Source organism: Heterocephalus glaber, unplaced genomic scaffold, assembly GCF_053883595.1.
Source record: "Heterocephalus glaber isolate CG9 unplaced genomic scaffold, H.glaber_assembly_v1.0 deba00001481, whole genome shotgun sequence".
NCBI lineage: Eukaryota > Metazoa > Chordata > Mammalia > Rodentia > Bathyergidae > Heterocephalus > Heterocephalus glaber.
This window is the reverse complement of record NW_028258317.1, coordinates 6,661,250-6,678,011: the sequence shown is the minus strand read 5'-3', so window position 1 is coordinate 6,678,011 and position 16,762 is coordinate 6,661,250. Positions and strand designations below refer to the sequence as shown.

Here is a 16,762-nt window from a genome sequence, read left to right as displayed (position 1 = left end):
ATATACAATGGCAGCCTATCATTGTACTCAAATACAGGAGTTGTGGGGAAGGGAAAAGCATTTGATTAGTAAGTATAAGGTGCTATTTAAGTATTAATGTTCTAAAGGAGTGAACAAATATCTGTAATAATTTCTTTGCAGGCTGTTAGAAGACTCATTTTTTTTTTCCTAGATTGTTTGACTAGGTTACTATATTGGCTTTTTTTTTTAAACAAAAAGTGAATCAAAGGGTGAACGATGGCAGTTACAATGTGACAGGAAGTTGATAAATGCGGTGAATTTGCAGTCAAACTGGGTTACAAACACAGGAAGCCAGCTTATGGCTAAAGTGCACTCACGGGATTGGGTTTCCTTCCATACATCGGGTCCCAAAGCCAGGGTCTTTGGTGAGGGCATTCAAGAGTTCCTGGGTACCCATATCCTCAGGAGCATCATTGCTGTGGGTATGTAAGAGGCAGCCAGCTCAGTAATTGATTCAAACCAGGAATTAGAAGGTAGAAATACTTTTCCACATAAAACACTCTATTAAGCACTACCTGGGGCCCAGGCTCTTAAAATCGAAATGAATAAAACACAGAAACTACCTCTAAGGAGCTCAAACCCTGATCATATAATAAGTATCAAGAAACTATACAATTCCCCAAAATGCAGGTATAAATCAGTAATGTATATGAAAGTGTATATGTGTATGCATCTATATACACACACACATATACATACATACATACATATGCATTTCAATTTGACATTAAGAAACTTGGTAAGGATCAGTAGTTCAAAAATACTTTCATAATTATCCATTTGGCAGAGACAACCAGGACTTTCCAAGAAAGCTTAAGCAGATTTTATTGACTATGTTTACATGGATAATTAGAAAGTATAAAATATAATGGGCACAGGTCACAACAAACACATGTCTTGTTCTACAGCTATGGGCCACACAAGGTCAGCAGCTGGGATGGGAAAGAATCAAGTAAACCTGAACTATGAAAGAAGAAAGCGGGGCTAGGGATTTAGCTCAGTTGTTTGGTCACCTGCCTCGCAAGTGCAAGGTCCTGAGTTTGATCCCCAGTATCAAAAAAAAGAAGAAGGAGGAGAAGAAGAAAGCATGGGTTAGAGAAAAAGAAACTAGTTTACATCTTTGTACATATTGTATTTTTTCTTTTGTAAAGCATCTGTGATGTGTCAACTTCATTGGATTCAGAAACATCTAGCAGATTAGTAGAGCCCATTCTTGGGTGTGTCTAGGAGGCATGGCCAAAGCTATCCCCTGCTCTGCTCCCTACTGCCGTAAACTAAGCAACTTTACTCTGCCACACACTTCCTCCATGATATTCCTGTCTTAGAGCCAGCTGACTATGGACTGAATCCCCACAAACCATGAACTAAATTAAACTTCTCCTTTATGCTATGAGTGTACTGTGTCCCAGTGACAGAAAAGTGACTAATAGAGCATCTCTTTAGGTCACTGATATATTTCCCCCATCTACAGGCCTACAAATCCTACAGAATTCTTGCCAAATGAGATACAGAAATTCATTTGACCTTTCGTTTCATGCATATGATTGTTATGGAATAGGAAATATTCTTGTCTAAAGATGAACACTAGGTAATATCCCAAGCATAAAAAGAGTAGAGAAGGATTACATGAACTGTACAGTGCAGAAAACAAGAACCTGGGACTTCTATATTTTGATAGTAGACGGAAGCCCTGTGGCTTGATTACAAAATTAAATCATAGCTCTAAAAAGCAAATATTTTATAACTTAGTCGTAGATTTCAGTGAGAGCAGATTATTTTGCCTAAACACATATACAGTTGTTCCTGACCACAACAGTGGGGCTAAAATGCCCAACAGAGCACCAGGCTATTATTTCATGGTTAGTTCACTGCTGTTCTTTGTATGCTGTAGTGGCTTGCATTAGGTACCTGAGCCACAGCCACTGAAATCCATTCCATGGTGAAATTCCTGAGTTCATTCCCTTGGCTCTCAGCTTAGTGTACACCCTCAGTTAGCTCAATGTTCCTCTCCCCTTGGGTACAGAGAAGCAAACACATACCTGACAAACGTATACTGCTCGTCGTACATCCAGGGCTGAAGCTCCAGGCTGGGATACTTGCCAAAGGGTGGCACAATCAGGCTGAACACCAGGGCAATACAGACAAACACAGCTGGCAGGACAATCTATAAACAGGCAGTGGGGGAAAGGAAGGTAGCAGAAAAAGATGAGTATCAGAAAGAAAGCCAAGGGCCAAGCCCCTGAAAGATCAGCCAGCATAGGAATGAGGCATACCAGGCCTGTAGCTGAGTACCACCAAGATATCCTTGGCAGATGGGAAGCAACAGAGCCTGAAAACTAAATATCTGTCCTCTAGGGCATTTTTGGATACTGGCAGTATGAGGTAAGAGAGTATCATCACCTTGCAGAGGCATTAAGCTAGGAACTTCAGAGAATAAAGAACTTATGTCAGAATGGTTGAGAATGCTAGATTCTCCCCTTGTTCCCCTTGAAGATTGAGAATGACCACACTGGACTCCAAACTCAGCTCGACATAGAAGAAGGTTGAGAGAACAAGCCCTGGACCAGTAGCCAGAAAACCCAAATCCTGGTTCTGTGACTACTGTAAGTCGTTCCTGTGATATCACTTCCCCATCTTGCCTCAGTTTTCTCATCTATAATCTGAGGATTTAGGATTGATAACTGATGCAGATCCCACACCCATGAAATTCTACAGCAGTGGCTCCCATTAGAAGCCATGACAGTCAATGTCTACCATGATCAAATCAAAAAGCATAATCACCTAAATCCTCAAATGTTCTACATATATTTTCTGTAATGACTTATACATAGTTTACAAGAAAACCCAAAGAATTTTCTACTTTATGCTGAGAAATCTATCCTTTACAAATTTAAAGATTCAAATGATATCCCTGTCTCTAGTATTATTTGGTTTCAACGTGATAATTATCACTGACTGAATATTTCTATGGGAAAATACTATAATGAGAATTATCTCATTGAATTATCATTACTACTCTATTTTTTAGTTTTTATTTAATTATCACCATCCAAAAATTAGGTAACTAAGGATCAGAGTGAATAAGTAACTTGTTTGTGGTTACACAGCCAGTAAATAACAGAACCAGATTTCAAATCCAGGTCTGCATGCTCCCAACTCATGCTCCTAGCTTTACTCAAAATGTCTGTAGGGAAGACTCTACAGATATTTCTCTACATTTCTTGATTTTATAGAGTGAAGTAGTTTTAACTCCTCACTAATAAGCAAGTTAGCATGCAGACTCTGACATGTAGGTATTAGTGTAGTGAGTCTTACTTGTTTGCCAGTTATATTTTGATCTCTCTGGATATCTTAACTATCTATCTGAGTCAAAACCAATGTAGGGAACAATCGTGTTTCTAATTAAGTTCATATGTCAAGTGCATCTCAGTATTAAGATCCCTCATGTTATGAGAGTTGAATTTGCCCAATCTGTTTTCCTAAACTTCATCCTCTAATGTCAGAATTGTAAGCCCTTTATTCATTTTTATCCTCATAATATCTTTTTTTGTTGTTGTTTTTTGTTTTGTTTTGTTTTTTGGTACCAGGGATCGAACTCAGGTCCTTGCGCTTGCAAGGCAGGCGGCAGAACCACTGAGCAAAATCCCCAGCCCCCTCATAATATCTTTTTGCCATATTATTATCCCTACTTTTTCAGATAAGGAAACTGCACAGAGAAGTCATTTGCCAGAACATAAGTGATTGGCAAGAAGTAGAACTGGGATGGAAATACAGAGGGTCTAGCTCCACCCTTGATATCTTAACTTCAGTGCTGTCCTGCTTTCACTGATCAGAGAGGCTACAACACCTTTACCCCATGGAGCCAGAGACTAGGATATTTCACCTGAGCAAAGAATCCTTTTCTACTCCGTCTGGCAATCAGCAGCCTCTTCCACAAAAGGGCTACAAACTGCTGTTGTACGAGTTTCCAGCCCTTCACCTGGTAGGAGCCTTTGCCATCCATCCCACTGAGCAGATCTGTCTCTCTGGATTCTGCAAGAAGACAGCATTAAAGATCACCTGTTATTGTAGGTATTTTTGATTTGATGATGCTCCTTTCTCTTCTATCTTCAGCAACATCTTGGAAGCTTAAGTTTGAAGCTAAAAGTATACCTCAGAAGTGAAAGGTTTTGCATGGCAAATCCAAGAAAATGTCCAAGAGTAGCATTTTCTGCCTTTTAGTCCTTGTCTGATGAGAGCATAAAATTAAGATGCCTTGAGACAACTTAAGATACGTGTTCACTTATCACTGGGCATTATTGCTTGAATCAAGCCAGCATTGATTTCTTTTTTTTTTAACATTTATCTATACTTTTATTGGTACATTGTAGGTATACAGCACAATTACATTTCTCATTGGGAATTGTACCTTTACATAATGCATCTTGGTTCTTATTTTCCCCCCATTCCTAGCCCTCCCTTCACCCCTCCACCTTTCCCTATTTACAAAGACTTTATTTCCATTTTGTCCATTTCTCATCATTTTTCCTTTCCCCTGCCCCTCCCACTACCCCCACCCCTTTGGACCTTTTCTTCCTATTTTACATTATCGATTATTCATTCTAATCATTGGTACATTTTAGGTATACAATATAATGACATTCATCAGTGGAAATTTGCACCTTTACATAATCTCTCTTGGTTCTTATTTTTCACCCTTGCCCAGCCCTCCCTTCAACCCCTCCAGTCCTCCCTATTTACAAAGATTTTGTTCCTATTTTTCCATTTTCTCATATTAATCCCATTCCTTTCTATCCTTTCCCCTAGCCCTCCCACTTCCTTCCCCTTTGCCCCTTTTCTTCCTATTTCACCTTACCTATTATACATTTTAGTCCTTATTTACACTTTCAGTTTCTCACACCAGAGAAACTATTTGGTATTTATACATGTGTGTCCTATTTATTTCACTTAAGAGTATCGCCTCAGTGTGCATCCACTTAGCTATAAATGTCTCTAATTTCTCCTTTTTTATGGCTAAGTAGTACTCCATTTTATAAAAAACACCACATCTTCTTTATCCAGTCTCCAGTTGATGGGCATTTGGGCTGTTTCCAAGTTTTAGCTATCACAAACTGTGCTACTATGAACATGGGCACACAGATATCACTGTGGTATGATTCTTTTAATTCTTTGGGGAAGATCCCCAATAGTGGAATAATGGGGTCAAATGGGACTTTCAGTCCTAGTTCTTTGCGATATCTCCACATTGATTTCCACAGTGGTTGCACCAGTCTACACTCCCACCAGCAGTGGAGCAGGGTTCCTCTTTCCCCACAGCCCCGCCAGCATTTCTTATTGGTTGATTTCATGATAGCAGCCATTCTTTCTGGAGTGAGGTGGAATCTCAGCATTGTTTTCATTTGCATCTCTCGAATGACCAGTGATGTTGAACATTTTTTCATGTATTTATTTGCTATTTCTACTTCTTTGTCTGAGAAATGTCTGTTCATTTCAGATGCCCATTTTTGGACTGAGTCTTTAAATCTGGGAGGTCTGATCTTTTTAAGTTCTTTATAGATTCGAGATAGTAGACTTCCTCTTCCGAGGAAGAGCAGGTGAAGGTTTTTTCCCACATTGTGGGTTGTCTCTTCACACTGCTGGTGGTTTCTCTTGCTGTGCAGAAGCCTTTTAATAAGAAGAGATCTCACTTGTTGACTGTTTGTGCTAGTTCACGGGCAACTGAGGTTTTGTTCATAAAATCTTTTCCTACACCCATGTCTTCAAGGGTTCTACCTAACCTCTCTTCCAACTGGTTCAGAGTTTCTATTTCAATATTTAGATCTTTAATCCATTTTGATTTTAGTTTAGTGCATGGTGAGAGATATAGGTCTAGTTTTAATCTTTGGCAAGTTGAAGCCCAATCAGCATTGATTTCTTACAAACTATTCTATGAAACAGGCCATGTATGTAGGCTGCCATTTATAAACATGCAATGGCAATTAGTCTCCCATCTTGCATATTTTTGGTAAACAGCTGAGACATTTCAAATGACCTAAGTGCTGACAATTTATGAAATCAAGGAGAACATAAGAACCACATGCTCAAATGACCAAGGATTGGAAGTTTTCTGTTCCTAAAAATTATACAGAAATCTTTGTCTTAAATTAATGATTGCTAACTGAGGTCCTCTGACATCAGATTTGTTTCATTTCTTACCTCCTGAGTCAAACACACAAGGATATAGTCATCCAAAATGTCTATGTTTAAGGGTACAATCAACTCTGAAAGCAAATTCCCCTGTGTGACTCTTTAAAAAAATCACTCATCCATTCAAGGAATATCAATTCAACAATTCAATACCTGATGTATACAAAAACTAGGACCTTACAGAAAAGGCAATAAATAAATGGGTTTAGAGGGTTGAGGTGCCATCTTTTATGTGTATCTTAAGACAGAGAGCTCAGTTAAATGAAGGAAGTAATGGAGGTGGGCTCTTTCAGGTTGGATCATACATGCAATGCTGGAAAAGGAAAAGTGGCCTTCCTCATTTTTTTATTTCTTTGGATGCTGCAGGGACCTATCATCTTGGCTAAAACACCATCAAAAGAAAAGAGCTGAGAAGAACATAAAAGGGAAGTTCACGTTCAAACAATAGAACACAGACATTTCCCATCCAAACCTGGGTCTAGGTCAGAATCATTTGGATCAATAGCATCATCTTCGGTGAATGGGCGAAGACAGCTCTGCTTGTCTCCAAAGGCTCGTCTATTTCGCCTTGCTGGCAAGGTACCATCTGGAAGCAAAAGGAAGGAATCTCACATTTTATTTTATTTGTAATAAAACAAACCTTCTCCATCTGCAACAATCTCATTAAAAAGGATATTGCACTGAACAATTCAGAGGAAGGCATGACACTAGCGAGCTGAAACAGCCTGAAGGAGGCACTATCCAGGGTACAGCCAGCTCCCCCAAGAAGGGTTACCTGAGGTCTCAGCATCCACCCCACTCTCTTCAGCCACTTTGAGGAATATCTGAAAAATAGCAGGTAACAATATAAGCACCAATATTACAACAGAAGCCATCACTATCTTGACTGCATTATTTATTTAGCTGCATGTTAGCCCTTAAGACAAGCTGGAAGCCACATTTATTAATAACAACACTATCCAAGTCACTCAGAACAGAAGCAATTTTTGCCAGAAAATGTTTCCTTAGGGGTGAGAGCTATCAGTCCAGACAACCATTTTCAAAATGAAGCTAAGACATGAGGACGCTGCAGCAGAAAAATTTGTTCTGAACCTACAGGGAATGAGTCAAGTGTCTTCTTTCAGGTGTGTGTCCCCAGTATTTGAGTAGGATAGCACTGTGATAAACAATCCAAGACAGAATGGTTAGGAGGGGAACAGGTTCCTCAACACCAGAAACATTATGGCAAAGATTTAAACATCAAAAGAGAATCTGAATGAGACTGACGATTTCCAAATTAGTCTTTGGCCACTGTGTAGGAAGCATGCAATGGAAGTACAGACTTCAAGGCCTTCCACCAGAAATCCTGAGTCAAAGGCATGAGAGCTGAGCCTTAGAACTTCTATTGTCAGGAATATCCCCATGTGACTGCGCTGCACAATACAGCCTGAGGACCACAAGACCAGACAACTTTCATATTCCTTTCAGCCCTCAAGATCTGTGAAAGGGAAGTACTGCTGCATCCTACAGAGAACATGGGCTTTGAAGCCTCAAAACCTGATTCTAAATCACAGTTCAATATCTCTGACTATTCATTCTTTCATCTTGTTATGAGGATTAAACAAGATTACAATGATTAAAACAAAACAAACCACTGAAAACATCAAGCTCATCACCTGGTCCTAGTAGACAATTTATACATGTTGGTCATTTCTTATGGATGAGAGTCTAGTTGATACTTGGCCATGATACAACCACACCAGTCCTAATACTTCTTTCTTGCTATCTCTCACTGTGACCTTAGAGGTTCATCAGGGCCAACATTACCCAGATGTTGATGACCTAAAAGCTCAGGGACCGGCAGAGTAATCCTGTTCCCATTGTAGGCTGTCGGTGGCTAGAGATCGTCAAGCCTGTTATATTCTGACACTCTGGCACTTAACTTACTTCTTCCAGGGTAGTCTCTGAGATGCCATAACTGGAGATGCCCAGATCTGAAAGCCGGTCATCAATCTCATGGAAGAGTTCCACAAAGGCTCCCTCCTTTGCAGCTTCATAGGGCAGCACATAGGTCAGCTCATGTCCAATGTCTTCCACCAGCCGGGCTTCAGACACATGCTTCCTGATGAGGTTGGAGATAGCAGAGACATCTGCAGGGACCAGAGTGCAAAGATGGCTCAGTCATCTTAAGAGGCCACACAGTAAAGGCCAGCCATTTCCTGCCTTCCCCCTTTCCCTACTCCTCAGAAGCCCAATACTTATACACCACATTGTCCCAGATGTTTTAGCCATTCCACAAGTGCATCTCTGACCAGATAATTCTGGGGAGGTGGAGGAAGGGCAAGGACTGTATCTCAGTCACCTTTGTATCACCAAATCCAGGCACAGTGTGGGTACTCAGTGTATGATGGAGGGTTAGATACATGACTTGTTGAGATTGAAAGGCTGGTGTCCATTGCCTATGCCTTAGGACTCTTCAATGAAAAACTTAAGCAAAGAAACCACTCCTTCTTAAACTTTCAAAGGCAGCTGCCTTCTATTTTATGTTAATAGAGGGCTAATCAAACAGTTCATAGGAACAGAAATCTTCCTGGAAAAAGCCAACTGTTGGGACTGGGCAGAGATAGCCACAGTCAACATTTCCATCTCATATGCTGCTAGTGACACTGGTCTCCCAAATGCAGTGCCTGAGGAAAATGTGGAAAGTTCTTCCTTAATTTCTGGGCTCCTATCACCTTGTATACTGAGCTCAAGTCCCTGCCCACTGAGTTGGCCCTCAACTTGTCCAGTATCCAGCCAGATCCAGTCCCCTAAGGGATTCTTTGCCCAATCATTTCAGTTCTCTGAGGCACAGCCCTGTCAGTTCCCAGACCAAGCCCCAGGCTCCCCAGCAAGTGTTAGGCCATCCCACCACCAAGCTGTATCCATTCCCATAGCCACCCAGCCCAGCCCAGCAGCAAACCTTGAGTCAGCGCCACCAGCCTCTGCACCTCTCCTCCTCTGCCTCCACTCTGCCCAGCTGGCGGAAGCTCAGGCTCCACCTGAATAAGAAACCCCAGAGTCCTTACCGATGGTCAGTGTGTCACTTTCATGGTCGCTGCCCAGGCCAGCATCAGAACTGCTCTGAGAAACACTGTCCTCCTGATGGCAAAGAAGGAGGTGAAAATGGGTCAGGGAGCAGGCAAGGTAGAGCCGCCACCACCTTCGACGGGGAGGACTTCCAAGAAGCTCCGCCGTGTAAAATCTGGAGCAAAAAGCTTGTCCTGGGACACATGCAGTTAGCAGCCAGGCTTCAGAGGCCTCTATCTGAACTGTGTGTTGTGTAGACAGCCCTGCTTCCTGGGCCAAGAGGTCAGGAAGCAGAGCTGGCAGCATAACTGTGGCCTGCCAGCTGCAAGGGGGCCTTCACCAAGAATCCCAGGCATGGAATTTATCTGGCTACTGGTCCAGTTCAAAGCTTCCTAAGCTTTAATGTATGCCCCATCAGTCAAGGACCTTATTAAAATGCAGATTCTGACCCAGTAGGTCTCAATTGGGTCCCAGATGCTGTATTTCTAACTAGTGCCATAGGAATCCTGGTGCTGCTGCTTCTCAGACCACACTTGAGTAGGGAAGTGCTAATTAAAAGATAAATAAGCAGATGGGGAGTTCAAGGTTAGCATGGAAATGCACCAAATATCACTGGTTTCAACACACAAATAAATCTCCTGTACAGAGAAAAGCATATCTGCTTATTGGGTTCTGGTCCCACCTATTACTTACTTGCTGGGTGGCCTTGAATAAGGAACCAAATTCCTACAAGCCTCATTTCCCTCATCTGGAACAATAATTTTGATATTGCCTTCCCAGGAGTGCTCTGTACTTTGAGATAATAGATGTAAAAAAAATTGTAAAATGAAACCAAAAATGAACTATTACATTCTTTTCTTCTACATCCAGAATCTGTGTGGCATAAAATCAGTATTTAATAAATATTAGATATTTTGTAGTTTAAAAGTTAAGGTCAATGAGATTTAAATGTAATGAGTGGGAATGGAAGGGCATTTTGTAGCCAAGGCTCTTACCTCTTGGCAAGTCTCTCTTCTTTGACATAATAAAGCCCTCAAAGGCCCTTCACCATCACTTACTGTATTTCCATAGGAAAAAGGAAAGAGGATTCACCAGAACTAGTGCAACGGAACAGAGGGCTCCTGAGCTTTCCATGGGGGGGAAGATGTGACTCTACAGCGATCAAAGAGCAGGGACATGGCAGCCACAACTCAGCAGAAGGGTGCAGAAGTGGACGAGCCATCCACAGTCAGCAAGTCCTGATTGTCTGGACCCTATGCCAGCCTAGTACTGAGACCACAGCTCACCTTCTTCAGGTACGACACAGTGCTGCTGCTATTTCTGCAGGAACTGAGGGAGGATTCCACATCTTTCTTAACCAGGGTCAGGTAGTAGCCTGTTCCCAGCTGGTTCTTCAGAAACAGGGAGGAGCCCACACAGCACAGCTTCCCATGGGAAATGATGGCAATCCTGTCCCCCAGGATGTCCGCTTCATCCATGTGGTGGGTGGAGAGAATAATCGTGCGGCCTGCCGGGCACAGATACAAAGATGTGAGACAGAGGAGTGCTCACTGATCACAGTGGCAAGGACTACAGAGATAATAGCAGGGGTGAGCATTCAAGGAAGATCTGGGAGTTGCCTTCAACCTGTGAGGCTATGACCTGTAGGAGGGCAAAGCTTAGGAGACAGCTATTGCATCGTCATAGAAAGAAAAGCACTATTTATCTGGGAACTGGCTACATGCTGGGCATGTACTGGGTGGTTTACATGCACTGTCAGTTAATTTAAGCCTCTATGAGGGAGTACCACTATTGTTATAGGTAAGGAAACTGAGGCAAGTTAAGACTTTCCCAAGTCTCAGGCTCAGCTGGAGCTGGCTCCAAAGCCTGTGCCCCCCACAGCACAGCACAACATAGCTCCATGCAGACTGACAATTCTGTTTCTGTACGTTTCTCATTCTCTGTTCATTTATTCATCCATACTTTCAACAAACATAAATTTAGTGCCACAAGTTAGAGACAAAAGTGATGAATAAAGACACCACCTCTACTCTCAAGCATCTCAATATCAAGGTAACATAATAACACATATATGAAAGTCTGGGTGATTTCTGCTCTTGGAGGCCTCTGGGTAATGAAGTGTAAGCTTTCAGTGTCTTATAATACACTTCCATATCATGAGGAGTTACTGAGCTTTATGAGAAGAAGTTCCACATTTCCCTTGAGAAGCAATTCTGTTGCCCTAGCAAGAATAGCCATGAGACAGACACAGCCTTACTCCTCAAAGCTCTCTCTCCCCCAGTCCACAACTCAGAATAAGCACATATCAGTTACCTTGTCGGTATTTCAGCAACAGCTCCCAGATTCCCCTGCGGGAATAAGGGTCCACACCAGCTGTAGGCTCATCTAGAATGACAACCTTGGATCCCCCTACAAAGGCCAAGGCCACAGACAGCTTTCTCTGCATTCCACCTACAAAAAGGAGAAACAGGCCCCAGATAGTGAGTGAAGACAGAGGTTGTGAGACAAATGGAGGCATCCACCTAACAACAGAGACAGAGGCAAGTTTCTTTTACTCTCCAACCCAGCCTGGGATTTTCCTCAGTGTATACAGTTGGAAGAGGAGGGGAAGGAAAATGGGGATGGCGCTCAGAGCCTCACCAGACAGCTGACTTGTTTTGCTTTTTAGTTTGCTAGGTGGCAAACCAACATCCAGGGCCATCTGCTCCATCTCTGCTCTCACACGCTTCTCTGAGAGGCCCTTTAGGCAGGCATAGAACCAGATGTGTTCTTCGACAGTCAGCCTGGGGACAGGGGAGCAGGTCAGCTCTGGGCCCTGCAGGATGCATCAGAACATAGTGCCTCCTGGCCCAGAACAGAAGAGAATGGGCACATCTTCTCCACCACCCCACTGCTACCTTTAAAAAGAAACAACAAAACTTATTTTTTCTTTTCTTTCTTTCTTTCTTTCTTTTCTTTCTTTCTTTCTTTCTTTTTCTTTCCTTCCTTCCTGCCTGCCTGCCTGCCTTCTTGCTTTCTTTCTTTCTTTCTTTCTTTTTCTTTCCTTCCTTCCTTCCTGCTTTCTTTCTTTCTTTCTTTCTTCCTTTCTTTGCTTTTCTGGTACTGAGGATCGAACTCAGGACCTTAAGCTTATGAGGCATGCAGGGTGCCACTGAGCTAAATCCCTGGCCCAACTTTATCAATTTCTAAAACATTGGTAGGGTTCAAGTAAGAACCACAATGAGCAACAACATGAGCCACTCAGGAAATAAAAACAGAAATGTAACAGATCATTTACAACCTATTCCCAGCAAGCCTGGCCACCAGACAACAAGTGGTTGAAACTTTAAATTTCAGGTCCTCAACGGGCTCACTAGAAAGTCCCATCATCTTAGCACTAATCTGGAACAGCCTCCTTAAAAGCTAAATGGACCTCAGGCTCAGAGAAGGGAAACCCCTAGGAGCCCAGGAGCCCCAGGTGCTTACTTTAGGTAAGAGGCAAATGGGGCCCACAATGAAGAAAGGCTTTTCCCCCTGTCACAGAGCTCAGGTCTTTCTCTGCTCCTCCTTTCTCTTGGGGGCCCTCTTAGCTGATAAGACAATCTCAATGGGAGGAAATGTCTCGAGCAGGGAACAGAGGCCCATCATACCATGTCCCCTGAGGCCCTGCCAGGTCTGAGGGTACTGCAACAGGTCTCAGGGCAAAGGACAGTGGAGTCCTCTAAAACAACAGTGAAGGACAGCACTGTTTCCCAACCCCTAAGCCAGCTAAGCTGATCTAAGCTCTCCCATCCTACAACTCACCTCCCACTCTCCCCCAAATCAAAGAACAATCATGTTTCAAGGTGTCCAGGGAGGGAAGATCCACCACCCCTAAAAGAGGTAAAATGCTTAAGTGCCATTCTATCCATAACTCCAGGATTCCCACATCCAAAAAAGGGCTGCTTTTCTCCATGTGCTGCCGGTACTCACATGTCAAATAGTACATTATGCTGGGGACAGACCCCCAGGTTCTGCCGGATGGTGCTCAACTCTGAGCGAATGTCTTTCCCTAGGATGTAGGCAGTGCCCGAGGTAGGAGGGAACAACCCAGTCAGGATGGACCTGAGGACAAAATTAACAAGTACAGGAGTCAGGAGTGCAGAGCCAGGAAGGGGAGAGCAGAGGCTACCAGCCCCCACCCCGATTCCTTTACAAAGGACTCTAATAGAGTCCCACAAGAAAAGTCTTTTGTTTTAGTGAATAACTAGGATTGAGCCTAAGTGTCTGACATGGCAATTTTAGTATGAGCATTTGAAACATAAAGCTTCCAATATGCAGTGTAAAGTGCACTTTAAAGCTTGTATTTTGTATGCCTAACATTATGTCCCATGAAAAATGAACAGACCAGAACGAATTATTCAAATATAAAAATGTTTGTAGTAGATGGTATGGGCTTTTAGTGTGTTTAAAAATACCCAGCAATGTTCATAATATATTGATTTTATATTTTAAAACTAAGAAAAGAAAAGAATGTCACTTCCAAAGATCTACCCTCTGGATTGGCTAAGGGACCACACTTTGAAAATCACTAAGGCTAACACTGGTGTTTTATGTCCCTTGCTCCTTTCTAAAGCTGCCAACCATAAGATCCTCAAGGGCCCCAGGGAGGAAATTGGAGCCAACTACTCAGGTGCTTCTCACATCTGCCTAGAGACATGCCAGGGTTCCTGCAATTGGCCATCTCTTTGCAACACAGCTAATCTTTTTTTCCTTCCAGAGTCTTGCTTCACACTTCTGATCAAACCAGCCCTAAAGGGTACCCTTTCTCAGAGCTGTGATGGCCTCGGGTTCTAAGAACACTGCAGAATTCTAAAAGTACAAGGAGAAATCAGTAAAAGTCCCCAGCTTATTTTAGCAAAAACTAGCACTTGGAAAGCACGCCATGACCAGAGGATATGTCTATACTCATTACCTCCTCATGTGCGCCACTCTGGCCTCAGGGGACAACTCTATTTCCTTAAGTATGAATTCCTAAGTATACTGGAGACCCTCTCTGGGGTGGATTCCGTCGGGGTCACACCCTCTTCTTACATGGTAGTTGTCTTTCCTGCTCCGTTGTGGCCTAGGAAGGAAGTGATCTGGCCTTCGTAAAAATTCAGTGCCAGGCCATCAACAGCCACTTTCATGCCATCTCGATAAACCTTCACCAGGTTCTGAATAGACACGCCCAGCTTCAGGTGGGTGGGTTCCTCTTCCATGCAGACTGAGAAAAGAAAGGAGCCAGGGTGAACCCACAGCAAATACTGAGGATCAAGGTATAAACAAAAGGGGTGCACTTAGACTCTCAGGTATTACTTCTGGCCACCCCACTTTGGTTTTGTAGACAAGGAGGAAGCTTTAAATATTTATTTAGGGTCTACTTGGGCACAGGAATTAAATGACAAAAGAGCTTTCAAGTAAATTGAAGGAGAACTGAAACACAACTAAGATATAAGATAGTAACAGCTGTTTTAAAAACACGTCTAGGAGGGCCGAGGATTTAGCTCAGTGGTTCTGGCGCCTGCCTCAAAAGCGCAAGGTCCGAGTTCGATCCCCGTTACCAAAAAAACACGACTAGAGCCGGGGAGTTAGCTCAGTGATTCCACCGCCTGCCTCACAAGCCAAGAGTCCTGAGTTCGATCCCTGGTACCAAAATAAATAAATAAATAAATAAAATAAAAACACTTGTAAAAAATGCCCAGGCACTATGGTACATCCATACCATGGAATACTGCCCAGCAAGGAAAAGGAAGAAACTGTCGGTACACACCATGATTTGGATGGACCTCAAAGGAACTGAGTGAAAAAAAGCCAGTAAGAAAAAGTTACCTACTATTTGGTTCCATTATCACAACACTGAGAAAAGGCAAAACTACAGAAATGGGGAACAGATGAGTGGTTAACCCATGTCGGGCAGTAGGAAAGAAAGGAGGTGGCAGGCCAGGGATTTAGCTCAGTGGTTACACCGCCTATCTCAAAAGCACAAGGACCCAAGTTCGATTCCTGGTACCAAAAAAACAAAAAAACAAAAAAAAAAAGAAAGGAGATGGCTGTAATTATTAAACAGTGGCATGAGGGAGCTTTGTGGGGAGGGAAAAGTTCTGCATCTCAATGGACTCAGTGGCTACATAAATCTATACATGTGGTAGAATGATATGCTAGACATGAACAGATCTAAATAGACACACAGACACACACACGAATGAGCGCAGGTAGCATCTGAAGGAATATGACGGTCTGTGAAGTGTACCAGTGTCAGTTTCATGGTTTTGATACTATACTATAGTTATACGTGGTCTTCCTCCTGGGGAAACAAAATAAAGGTCTGAAGGAACCCCTTCACACAACTGTTTTTGCAACTTCTTATGAGTCTATAATTATTTTAAAATGAAAAGGTTGGAGTCTTTCTGTTTTGTTTTATATGCCACAGAATTCAGGGAGGTGAATCTAAAGAGCTTCTTGGGGAGGAAACGCTGAACTAGATGTTGAAGGGTGAGAAGAGGTTAGAAGGCTGGTGAGCAGGAGAAAAGGTTCTCCTAGGAAAGCAAACAACACAGTCAAAGGTATGGAGATGTGGCAGAACAGGACATCTGAGCAGCTAGCTGTGTGTGACTGAAACAGGACTAGGATGCAGAGAGGAATAAGAGAAGAGTTGAAACAGCAGGAAGAGGTGAAATGTTAGGCACAAGAGCCATGCTAAGGAGCATCACACTTTTACCAGTGGCGAACAGAGGAAGGCCACAGAATAGAGCAGAAGAAAGATCTATTAACTACCTAGGAAGAAAGCCACACTGAGTGCAAAGACATGAATGAAGAATCCAGAAAGAAGAACCTCTCCCAAACTGTGGGCATCCCTACCTGCAGTCAAAAGCCAGGAGAGAGTTGGGGCTTTGGTCATGAATGACAGGTAAGAACATTAAGAAATAGAGGCTGCTTCTATGGAAGCTGCTTCGTGCCAGCCTACACAGGTCACAGATCACCAAGGCACGGCAAGCAGAAGGCCTCACAGTGATCTTTTCTTCATGATAGATTGTGAGGAGAGCATGTTAGCATGAGAGGGTGGAGGTAAAGGTATAATGATCAAAAGACACTTTCCAAGAAGCCAAGAAAACAAAGAAAATGGTCCTGGGTAATCCAGATATGATTCCCCATCAAGTCAATAGCACTGGACACGCAGAGCAAGGGAGAATTTGGAAAGGGCAAATGTGTATAATTCCTCTGCCTCTAGAGTGGCTTTTAAATCTCTTAAAGTGCAAGAGCTATCATTTGTCCTGACAGTCAATGGGGCAGCAGCACTAACTGCAGGGGAGGATGCGTCAGCAGCACTTACTTTCTGATACTCCCTTCTGGCTGGAACCAAGATGTCTCTTCTCATCACTTTCCTCACCAAACCAGTAGGCCTTGGTGCAAGGAAAGTACCAGGGCCTAGGAATTCCATACTGACCTGAAAGCAAAGCAAAGGTGTGATCAAAGCCATGCATCATCCCAGTAACCCTGAGGTTACCCA

General features: G+C 42.9%; 1 protein-coding gene across 3 annotated transcripts in view; it reads right to left on the bottom strand.

The window, feature by feature from the left end:
• The window catches only part of Abca1 (ATP binding cassette subfamily A member 1), a 140,970-nt gene that overhangs the window by 32,048 nt on the left and 92,160 nt on the right, over positions 1–16,762 (bottom strand). For 2 of the 3 annotated variants that reach the window (XM_021261186.2, XM_087184205.1), the window contains 13 exons: positions 16,586–16,699; positions 14,308–14,479; positions 13,207–13,338; positions 11,896–12,038; positions 11,569–11,706; positions 10,542–10,762; positions 9,149–9,227; positions 8,134–8,336; positions 6,983–7,031; positions 6,680–6,793; positions 3,905–4,053; positions 2,061–2,185; positions 339–437 (listed from right to left, as the gene is read on the bottom strand). In XM_021261186.2, coding sequence (XP_021116845.1) covers positions 339–437; positions 2,061–2,185; positions 3,905–4,053; positions 6,680–6,793; positions 6,983–7,031; positions 8,134–8,336; positions 9,149–9,227; positions 10,542–10,762; positions 11,569–11,706; positions 11,896–12,038; positions 13,207–13,338; positions 14,308–14,479; positions 16,586–16,699 — 1,738 coding nt within the window. Of the gene's footprint in view, positions 1–338; positions 438–2,060; positions 2,186–3,904; positions 4,054–6,679; positions 6,794–6,982; positions 7,032–8,133; positions 8,337–9,148; positions 9,228–9,254; positions 9,328–10,541; positions 10,763–11,568; positions 11,707–11,895; positions 12,039–13,206; positions 13,339–14,307; positions 14,480–16,585; positions 16,700–16,762 lie in introns of all 3 variants that reach the window. The other variant, XM_004848191.3, reaches the window with a different exon arrangement.